Source organism: Phyllostomus hastatus, unplaced genomic scaffold, assembly GCF_019186645.2.
Source record: "Phyllostomus hastatus isolate PE091 unplaced genomic scaffold, TTU_PhHast_1.1 phas_contig_1162, whole genome shotgun sequence".
NCBI lineage: Eukaryota > Metazoa > Chordata > Mammalia > Chiroptera > Phyllostomidae > Phyllostomus > Phyllostomus hastatus.
This window is the reverse complement of record NW_025333537.1, coordinates 9,666,733-9,678,508: the sequence shown is the minus strand read 5'-3', so window position 1 is coordinate 9,678,508 and position 11,776 is coordinate 9,666,733. Positions and strand designations below refer to the sequence as shown.

Below are 11,776 nucleotides of genomic sequence, written 5' to 3'. Positions count from 1 at the left end.
CTGATGATGAACACTGAATTTCACATATCCCTAGCAACGGCAGACTACGCAGAGCACGTTCACGTGTGAGTGACTGCAGTCTCCTTGCTGAGGAGGACACTCTGGTTCGCCCATGGAAAGGGGCAGGGGGCAGAGACCTGGAGGCGTCATCAGTAACTGCCTGGGTGTAGCACTGGTCTGTAAAAGATAGTCCCACTGTTGATTACACTGCATTTAATTTGGATTTTAGAATTCAGAATTTTGGATTTCAGAATGCTAAATTTAAATGACACCAGATTTTTCTGTGATTTACTTCATACCACATGGACGATACAAAAGCCGCCTCAGCTAGGAGACCACATGTGTTTTACATTCAATTATCAGCCCATTCTGATGAACTTTTGAGAAAGCTAAACTGCTGTAATAAACCAGCTGGTGAAAAGAGCTCAGGCAGATAAACTAGTAAAAGACAAAACAATAGCTATACAGTACGGAGTCACTGCTACACTAGTTGACTAAGGGGCTTGGAAATGTGGACTTGATAGCGACCAACACACTCAACATCCACACTCAACATCAACAGCTGGTGTCTTAGTTACTATTCAAATTTAAAAAAGTACACAGATTAGTATAAATACTATATTTATTAAATATCTTTACAGTTTATTTAAATGTATTTACAGAACTATTCCTGCATAAGTTATATTTCAGACATCCAATTCAGATCATTGCCTCTTAGGTAAGACAAATAATGATAGTCTTAAAACAGAAAAAAGCAGCTCATTAGTATACACAAATTCAAACCTGCTTCATTATTTAGCCATCTTTGCCACAAACTACCTGCTAACGGTTAAAATTTTGACATGAACACTGTCAATTTTTAGTTGGGAAGTTCAATTTTACAAATTGACTTAATTTTTTATGAATAAAATCCAAATTTTTTTGCTTTATAATTTCAGTTTTATAAGCAGATTTTTTTTGGTATTGTAAAATTTGTTAAATGCTAAAATGTATCATTTCTAGGAAAATTGGATGCTGTAGCTTCCACCAAAGATAGCTGGTATAAGGTGACAAGGAGCCAAGAACTTATTACCGTTCTAGCCAATCTTGTTTACAATCTCTACAACGCTCAACACTGACTCAGTAAATTCCTACAATTCCTGCTTTGTTACTTGATGTGGTAGGTTGGTGGTACTGAAGGTGGTACTGAAGGCTACTGTTCTACCCAGAACACATGCGGCTGGTAGGAGAGACACTCCCATCACGCAAAGCTTGAAATCTAGTTGCTAATCTAGACACAGCCGGACCCCCAGACGCGCACACCTGGAATGGATTCTTTTGTGACATAGTACCCATCAACCATGTCAAGCCAGCACAGTAATTCAGGACAAATAACTCATTCCCCCCCATCATTTCTTCTTTCCGTTTTTAAGAGCCTATGGGCTCTACTGCTTATCTGTTGGGTAAATTTTTTTTTTGTGCGCAGGCAGCTTAAGTTCACAGGAAGAAATAAGGTTCTGATATGTTTAGAGTGCACATTTTAAAACAGAACAAAATAAAAATTTCAAGCATGTGATAAAAATATTGATTTTTTTATAATACAGTATTGCTTTATAAATATAGATGGAAAAGCTATAAACTTTACTGGTCTTTGGTGCATCCAGAGAGGGATAAATAATTTGCCATTTGTAAATTAGAAATCCAAATTCTTCTTTTGTTATAAAAGTCCATCACATGAGGCGTGTGTGTGTGTTGCTTTATACTGATTGATTTAAAATACAGTTCACACACACATCAGGTTCAGAATCAGACACACCAAGTGGCATATGTCAAGTCACACCCCAGAGACTCGGGTCCTGTGAGCTGGAGAATTTCAGCACGGGTCCCACACGGCCTCTGACACTGGGCGTGGAAGGAGAGTTCTCGGTGAGCAGCACTCTGACTGACCACTGGCGGTCATAAAATTAAGTGCATAACACGAACAGGACAGGGAAAAGAGAAACTGTTTTGTGTACAAATCTACAGGCCAGGTCCAAAGTCAGTTCCACTGTGAAACTCAATTCTTGTCCCACTAATTTCAACGTCACTGGAACAAACATATTGTTGATTTCTTACGATCATTTCTCAAAAAGGTAAGTTGATTAAATGAGTTGTGTTAAAACACCACCAATCTAGCTTTACAAAGATTGTGTCTGACGAGTTAAATGAGAGCAGAGAAAAGCCACCGACTTAACCAGCTCTACCAGGAATCAAATGTAGGCATTGCAAAATTAATGCAAAACATATCCAGATCATTGGTTACAAACCTCTGACCAGAAATAATTAAAAACCCAATAAAAGAACTAATGTCGTCAGCCCAAGTATAAATGTACTCCTTCACACAAAACCCTTCTGGATGCAACTTTCTTTACTTTTTAAATACACAGAGACTGCAAATATTTTGTGCAAAATAAATACCCCGCCACTTGCCACTCTGGCTTCCATGTTTTGTCACAGCTCGATGGGTTCTTGTTATTTAAACAGTCTCCCTCCACAAACCCCGCTCCCCACCCAGTCTCCTCTACCAAAGAACTGTTTTGTCAAGTTAGGGTAGTTAAGGCATTCTGACATGTAATTAAAGGTGATTCAAAATAGATATCTAACATTATGCCAATTTAGGAATAGTAGATAAATTACGGAACAGCTTACAAATGAATAACTCATTCTTATTATAAATGAAATGCCTGTTACAAGCATGATGCATTGAAATATAGTAATGACATGTACATGGTACATGTTAAACAATTTTAAATAAAACAAAAGCTTGACAGTTACTCAAATATACAGTACAAATTCACAAAACAAAATCTTTAAAACAAGTTGAGGTAACCTCAAACATAAGTTTTGATGCAATAAACCAGGGAGTAAGTATCTCCTTTAGAGACACTTTCTATATTCTCCTCAAGTAGATTCTCATCAGGTTTAATTGCATTCTCATCTATACACCAATGTTACCTGACTTATATATAAAACATGGCTTTAATTTAAGGATTGCTAAGTATATATATTTTTCTACCACCAAGTTAATGAAGGAAAAAAACTGACCCCAAAAGATATATCTTTACAGCAGTTGACTTGTACAGAAACCTTAAAAATAAGTTTGAGCTTGCAGATAATGAGAAAACTGAATGCGGGATACTTAAACTATACACTGCAAGATGGCTATTCGGAAACTGTAAACATTAAGCTTGATTCAGAAACTCCTAAATTTCTGTGTAGGGCAAATGCAAACATCAGAGCATCACTAGTTTTCCTCGTGGACGTCTGTGCTGCCGCCACTGCCCACGGCACCCTTCCCACACGGACTCCTGAATTTGGTGCATGCTCATCTACGGAAAGCAGGCTACTAACGAAAGGTCTGAGTGAAACCAGAAGTAGCATGACCATCAAAAGCCCCAAAGCTCAAAGAAACAGCTGTCCGTTTTCAACCCATGAGGCCTGCAGGCCTAGAGCTCCCACGAGGGGGCATCACAGCAGACGGCTGGGAGGAATTTCAGCCATAGCATTAAGTTTCTTGGCTTTGAGGAGTTTACAATCTTGAGTAATAGTCCCACTAAAAAATTTCGGTAGAGTTCCCCCACCCCTCCTGCGGATTAGGCCACCAGCCTGTGATTTGGACTAATCAATAAACTCCCAAAACGCTGACCACAGGATCACAATTAGGTATCTTTTAAAAACCATGAAACATTTGCATCCAGAGAATTAAACTGGATTTTTCTTCCAATTTGTAACAAACCCTGCCCCCCAAAACTCCTGGGATCAAGATTTCATAATCCAGAGCAATATTTTAGACCAGAATTATAAGCCCCTGAAAAATAGGAGTTTATAATGAAAACACAAAGCCACACCCAATCATAACAAAGACTGTATAGTACACGTGTAACATGTGTAACATGTCTTTTGATGAATAATGTGTTTTTAGATGTACCATAACATATAATTTGTGTTAGACTTTTAAAATCCCTTTTACACACTGTAATTTTGAATTCACTTTACCAACATTACTCATTTTCTTCAATACTTCAAGCATTTTTGAAAAGTAATAGCCATTTCGGCTTTGAAAACCTCCACCCCATCATGGAAACGACAATGAGAAGTGAAGGTCCATCTTCTAATCTTGATTCTCTTCCAAGTTGCTGGCAGATGTGAGCTAGTGAATGACAGTAGTGGTTCTCAACAAAGATCTCAATGGGGTCTCAGAGAGACAGGCAAAGGCTTACATCACTGGCCATTGAGATCAGTGGCAAAGAAACGTGGTCCCGCCAGCAGGATCCGCACATGCGGCTGGGGAGAATTTGGGGTAACGAAAGGAAAGGCAGGAGTTGACACCTAGGTGAGTCAGTCTGTATACTCGGCCACTATTGAAAGAAGGACGGTGATGTCATCTGGCTTTCCACCTAAAAGGAAAATGAGAACGTATTCATGTATCTTAAAAGGAAGTCTCAATCGAAACTGTAAGCCTAAAAAATACTAGGATGCAAACGCTTGCAATTCAGGCAGGTTTGGTTTGTCAATATATTCTAGTGGAGAAAAGAAAAAAATATTTGATAAAGAGAGATTAAACAAAAACACCGAGATTATATATAATTTAACTGAAGCTTAAAAGAAAAAAAAAAAAACACTCCTTGCTCTTTAAAACAGGAGCTCTGTTAAAATGGCCACCATCTCTTCTGTTTATAGCAATCACAGTAAAGGCAAAAGCTGGGTAAGATAAATTCTGCCTGGAGAGAAGTAACATGTTTCTAGCCATAAGCCTAATTTGGACAAACATACCCACTGTTTTGAAACCAGGAACAGTGTTGTATTCTAATCTGCCAAACAGCTATGGCATGTACTTTTTTTCTTCTACTATTTCCTGGAGGGCTAAGAAATGCTTTACATGTCATACATATCACCCAGTAGCCAGAAGGACTCTTCAAGCAAGGACAGTTTAACATTGCTTCCCTCTTCAAAACCTGCTGTGGCAGTTTGGCAGGCAAATACTGTCGATGAGTCCCACAAAGCCAGAGGAAAGGAGAAGTGAAATGTCAGACCCGCGAAGGGCACAATGTTAAACTGCTGGGAATGTCCAGTCCCTGCGGGCAGAGCCCGGAGGCCTTGTGGGCTCAGGCCCAAGCAGTGCGCTGGGGGCAATACAGGGCTTCAGGTTCCGCCTGCCTGCGCAGCCTGTGCAGGTCGGTTCTGAAGGGCATCCTCCGTGGGAAGGCGCCACAACATGCACTTGCTCTGCCCTTGTCTTCCAGCGGAAAGGCCCGATGACCCAGCTCAAAGCCACTGGCTCACAGCTGGGCCAGCACCCCTCAACGGTCTCGCCCCAGTGCTCCGGGTTACCTCCCCCCACAGCCCCAAGTGCTCCCTTCTCACTGTGTTCCCAATTAGTCTCTGTGACCTTCCTAAAGAATGCTTACCTCTCACATTCAGTCCGTTGTCACATGCAAACTGTGCGAAAGGTGACATATAATTTGGGTCATAGGCCAGCTCATGAGCTTGCTCAGCAATGCTTCTTGCTGTTTGTTGTATACTCTCATAATTTGAATTCTAAGATGAAGGATGAGGGAGTTATTTTTACCATAATACCTCACATGACTTCTATATTCAAGTAAACTTACAAATACCACTTTTTAAAACAGTAACATTTATCTAATCACGGTTCCCACCACTTCGCCTCTCACTCCAGTGAGAGAAGACATTAAAACGCTACACCCTGACTGAAATGAATGAGACCCAGCGCTGACTGCACACAATGTGAACTGCACACAATGTGAACTCAGAACGTTTTTGCTAGACGGCCTTGGGCCCTGAAGTTTGGATTTTGAATTCTGCATTTTTCCCCCATTTCAAATTCTTAAGGTATTTTTGCTAAAATGGGATGAGACTGAAAAAAGGCAACTTTTGATTAGCACTTAAGGGATGAGCTCAATTTCCTTGCTTAGGAATGCACCCCTGGCCAACCCCTGTTTGCTCTCCAAGTAACAGCTGCCAGCTACCCTACTGCAAATGCCTTTGGAACTTTGTATCCTGATGGAAGATGCTTGCCCAGCTGTATAATCTTGAGCCACACCCTCACCCTTGCTGCTTCAACTTCCTTGTCAATAAAACACGATGGGAAGCAAGATCCATTTTAGCTCTAACATTGCAACATTCAGAATGGTTTCAGGACAAGTAACAGGCCTCTGCTTCAATGCTGCCTCGCCGAGAGGCCTTCCTTGACCCATCTTTCTAAACTAGCTGCCCTCTCTATTCTCTGTCCCTTCACGCTGCCTTTTCTCCTTACTTACCAAAAACATTACAGGGAGGGGCAAAAGGGGGTTGGTTTATATTGTTCGTATCGAAAATAATACTATAATCGATAAATAATATCAGACTTACAATAAACTCTGAGTTTTGCGTGTATTATCTGTCTTCCTCCAGTAGAAGAGAACCTCCAGAGGGCAGGGAATGTGTCACTGCTGCCTACCACCCAGCCACCACGCCAGACTGCAGTGCCACTACCTGTAAGCACCTGGTCTTTAGGGAGTTCCCCTCACTGAGGAGGCCCGGGACTAAGGATTTCACGTGCACGGTCTCAGGTAATCACCATAACCCTCTAAAACAGGACCTTTTGTACCCCCATTTACAGGTGAGGAAAATATTGCTTAAAATGTTTAAAAACTTACTCAAAGCTATACGGGTTAGTGATAAAAGCATGAAAAAAGACTCCCCTTTCCCAGAGTTATATTTTCACAAAGCTAAGAGAATGTGGAAAGACTGATTTTCACTCCCACTCTCTGTGTGGGTCAAGTCTGAACTGCTCTGTTGCTGGTGGCAGCTCAGATCACATCAAGGCCCCTAGCTGCCTGCTGTCCTTGGCCGCCGTCTGGGCTGGCTTTCTACGACAACGTCCTACTTCTCCCGGCCTCAACAGCCTGCTGGGTGTGCTAGGGAACAAACGGAGAGAAGGACCAGGAGCCAACCACTACTAAACACCACCATTAAAATACAATAAAAAATACAAATAATAAATTTCTTAGCTAGACTTATCCTACCTTTACCACCCTACTAAAAGCTTTGGTAGGAAGAAGTCTTTTTTCCCTCAAGTGATCCATTTGTGAATATTTCCATTTACAATCGCTTGAAAGATTAGAACTATTAGAATAATAATAGCTCTAATCTTTTCCTCTATTCACAAAATAGTCCTTTTTAAAACTATAAAAAGAGGTAGTGCAATTGAATCAGGAAAACTCAACTGCCTGGAGAGGGCTATTTTTCCCAAGGACCAACCTTGGAGTCAATTACCTTTAACTTCTTCAGCTCCTGCAGGATCATGTAATCAGGCATGTTGTCAAAGAGTCCATCTGTCGCTGTCAGGATAATGTCTCCCAACTGGACATCAAAAGATGTGCTATCAGCAGCATCCGGGCTGTGGCAAGGACAGGGGAGGGGCAAAGTGAAGAGAGCTCTTTAGAGATACCATGCGAAGTTTTCAATAGGCACTGTGTTACAATGAAATGAGGCTTCAAGAAAAACTAACTTGTAATAGGAGTAAATAATAAAAGCTAGTCATTTTCAAACTCCTAACCTTGACACAATTAATCGAAAACTCTGACATAAATATTTCAAAAGCTTAACTGAAATTACCAAGTAAAACAGAGTGTGGTGATTAGTCACATTTGGTTTAAAAGGAGGAGGCCTTCTTTTCTGAGTCAAATTACTAACATGCCTCTAAAATCCCAGGGCAAATGACTCTTTATTTCCTAATTCTTTAGAGCCACATTCCATCCTCTCTTATTCATTTTCCCCTCATCCATTTCCCCGCATACTTGAATCTGGCTCTAGGAGGCTGTGTTATAGGGGAACGACTAACTGAGCACCATGGAGGAAAGTATGCAAATCCTGTAAGAATCCATTCATAGGAAATACCTAGAAACTACAGTACTAGTAATTGCTAGTACAGTACTGGTAACACCATGTTAGTAATACTAAGTGATACTTATTCTGGCAGGGTAAGGACTGTGTAGCTGCCAGGGCTTACCAAGTGCTCCTCATGTGAGTGTCTTTATTGATTAATGGGCCTGGACCAGAGTAGGTCTTCTGTATATAGTGATTAAATGAAGAAACAAAGTAACTGGCCCTCCAAACTTAGGGGGAAAACAAACACTCTGAAATGCAGAGAGGAAAGAAGGTACAGAGGTGAAATAGTAACAGTGGCTGCCTCTGAGGAGAGGATGTGTGGCTGGGGGCAGGGATAGGAGGCAGATTTTTGCACTACATCTTTTTGTATAAAACTTTTAAAAAGATAGGGAGATCTTCTTCCTCTGACAAAACCGGATGAACACAGGCAAGAATGGGGAAAAAAACAACCAGGTGGAGAGAGCAGAAAAGATCACACATTCAAAGAGTTAACGGCCCCGCCAGAGGCTGCTTCTCAGCCACTTCCAAAGGCTGATTCCCTGCTTCCAGGCCTCCAAAGTGAGGAGGGGTGAGAGGGACACCTAACAACATGGCTGAGCCTGTGATTAGGGAACGAAAGGCAGGAAAAATTCATATATTGACCCAGAAGGGAGGGGCCGGAACCAGAGGACCCTAAACTTGACAGAAAACCCCCAAACCTGTGTAAGCGATGTGGTATAAAATTTGTGAACAGAAAACACAAAAAGCAACAACCCGCCCTGCTGGAGATTTACACTGAGTGACCTGAGGAGGTTTCTGACTCATCCGCTCTGGCTGAGGAAAGCAGCAGCACATCTAGAAGTTCCGTGATGGGGTTTGTCAGGGAATCAACTAACATACATGTATACAACAAATACTTTGTAAAAGCAGCTACTAAAGGAAAACCTGTAAGTTAAAGTTAAAATAACAATTCACAGATAAGATGGACTAAGAGCTAAGGAGGTAAGATACAGCAGGGGGGAAAATGACTAAAACTGGTGGAAACCAGGTTGATTTATTCTGCAGAATGAAGAGAAGCTATACAAGACCCTTCACATTTGCTCAGTCTTTGGAAGCCAGTCAGACTCTAGAAGGTTAGATTAATGCCAGGCTGGCCCTGAGGCTCTGTTTTACGCTGAGGTGGTTCTTTCCCCAGGAGTGTCCTTTGCTGTTCTGCCTGCGAGAGACTCGCTACCATTGGACAGTTTGTCCTCTTCTCCCAGCACTCCCACCCGCGAGCTTGGTGTTCTGCCAGCCGCAGTTCTGCCCATTCTGACCGAACACACTGTGCTGCTGGAAACTTTGCCTGCACTGAAACACGAGCTGAAATCACATGCTGGCGAGCTGTCTCTGGGCTCCAGGGGAGGCAGCCTCCACCTCCCTGGCAGGCCAGGCCGAGTGCTGCCCTCACCGGACTTTCCCAAAGATAGTGTGTGAGATACGCCAGGGCTGCTCCAGCCCTCAGAAGCCAAAACAAGAAGAATCAAATAAAGGAACATGAAAACACTGTTCTCCAAAAACTGTTAGCTGACCTACCGGGGCTTTGGGGTTCTGAATTCTCCCCACTCCAATATGCTTAATATTAATGTATATTACAGCCAACTGAAGAAGGGCCCATAATCCAATATTCTCCCAATTGTGGTAATCTGTTTTAATCTGAAAATAAAAATGCTTCCCTCTTTCTAGGAGTCAACAATAGAATTCAGATGGGCAATACTGAATACTTAATTACACAATATGCTCATTCTAGTTTAAAAGATGGTAGTAATCGGTTTATCTTAGTTAGGACTTAAGGTCTGGCTTTATAAGAACTACTAAGTGGAGACAACAGGCACCTACTAGAATGCTTCTATTTTTCCAAAAGGCTTATTACCCAGTTAACAACATTTATGAGTCAACAACAATGTCTGTGCTAGGTCCTATAAGTTTGTTACAGGGAGTGAAATCTGAGACTGTCTTAGCCTTATTCTGCACTCTGATCTTAGAAAAGATAAACCGTAAAAGTTGATTCAAAAAAGTACTGATGGTCTTGAAAAGTACTCTTGACAATTTAAAAATGAACGGGGAGGCATCCGAAGATAAGGAGACCACCTCAACAGCGTTGTCACAGAACATACCCTAGACCACTTTTGATTCCATTTCCTGCAAGTGAACTTGGCCCTAACAGGTTCTGCATGGACTGCAAGTTCTATCTGTTACATGTAAGAGGAGGCCCTGAGAATCAGGAAGTTTTATTCTGATAAATAAAGCAGATGCTGTTTGCACTCTTCCCTAGTAGTGTATGCAAAATCTTGTATAAGCAATGGCGTGCATGAACAATGACTCATTTCTCCAGCACAATTTAACACAACTGTATGTATCACATGGTCTTGGTATGAAAAATTGATATTCTGTACGCTTGAGACAGTATTTGCACAGTCTTGCCAAATTATTGGTTGTTTATAAGAATTCAACTTGGCTATAATATAAAGTTTGAGAAAAATATCTTTCATTTATTTTTTTAAAAGATTTTACTTATTTCTTTTTAGAGAGAGGAGAAGGGAGGGAGAAAGAGAGGGAGAGAAATATCGATGTGTGTAAGAGATACATGGATAAGTTGCCTCTTGCTGGCCCCCAACCAGGAACCTGGCCCGCAACCCAGGCATGTGCCCTGACAGAATCAAACCTGTGACCTTTCGGTTTGTAGGGCGATGCTCAACCCACTGAGCTACACCAGTCAGGGCTAAGCAAAATATCTTTGAAGTCAATCTAAAAGGTCCTCCTGCCCTGGCTGGTGTGGCTCAGTGGACTGTGTACTGGCCTGCAAACCGAAAGGTCGCTGAATTCCCTGTCAGGGCACATGCCTAGGTTGTGGGCCAAGTCTCCACGTGGGGGCGCGCAAGAGGCAACTCATCAATGTATCTCTCATACATTGATGTTTCTCTCTCCCTCTTTCTCCCTCCCTTCCCCTCTCTCTAAAAATAAATAAATAAAATCCTAAAAAATAATTTAAAAAAAGGTCCTCCTGATTAAGAACATTCTCAATGTGCCTTCTTTACTCACAAGAGAATGAAAAGCGTCTATCTCCATTGTGATTAAGGGGGATGGGAGGGAACCTGTGGGTGCACCACATGCTATTCACAGTTAATGGTGAAAGGAGAGACTACCTGTCACTCAAGACGACTCCCTCGGCTTCCGGTGGTGCAATTGAGAGCTGGAATGGAGTGTTGAAGTAATGCTGCTGCTCATCTGATCGATGTACGACTTCACCACCCCTGACGACCAGAAAGCCTGAATCTCCAAGGTTTGCTGTATGTAAGCGGTGGCTAGTTCTGTCCAGCACCACGATGCAGGCAGTACTGCTACCTAGAAACAAAAATGGTCTCCATTTATTTTCCCTTCCCAGGCTGCCTTTGTATACACATTTTTATCAAGTTACTCCTAAGAGCAACATGCCATAATTTGAACCTCCTTTGCTTAAAAAGGACCTTTCTTAATTGTGACCCATGTTGCCAGCAAGTGTCACCCATAACCTGATCAAGGTCCAAACGGTGGGAAAGAAGAAAGGATTTGTATTGTACATAGTAAGTGGGCCACCGATGATCTGAATTCTTCCATTTGCAGAGACAGAAAACAATAAACATGGTTGCTGTTTAACCACATTATTTCATTTCAATAGTGCTATTAATCTATGCCAAAAGCTCAAAAGCATGTTGTTGAAATATTAAGCTTTAATACTTAAATGCCGGAATGAGAATGTTACATTTCCCTGAAATTTCTCATTAGTAACTAGCAGGAAACCTGCACAAAATTCACTACCACTTAAGACAGGCACATAATGACAATTTTTAACCAGATTTCCATTGGTTGA

The 11,776-nt window shown here is 41.6% G+C and overlaps 1 protein-coding gene across 1 annotated transcript in view; it reads right to left on the bottom strand.

Annotated features, from left to right (window-relative positions):
* Positions 1-604: 604 nt before the first annotated feature.
* Positions 605-11,776, bottom strand: part of PPTC7 (protein phosphatase targeting COQ7) — a 37,687-nt gene continuing 26,515 nt past the window's right edge. Inside the window, exons 3-6 of the mRNA XM_045842749.1 lie at positions 11,073-11,271; positions 7,294-7,417; positions 5,427-5,556; positions 605-4,415 (exon numbers count right to left, since the gene is read on the bottom strand). Of these exons, the coding sequence (XP_045698705.1) occupies positions 4,357-4,415; positions 5,427-5,556; positions 7,294-7,417; positions 11,073-11,271 (512 nt within the window). The 3' untranslated portion in view covers positions 605-4,356. The remainder of the gene's footprint in view (positions 4,416-5,426; positions 5,557-7,293; positions 7,418-11,072; positions 11,272-11,776) is intronic.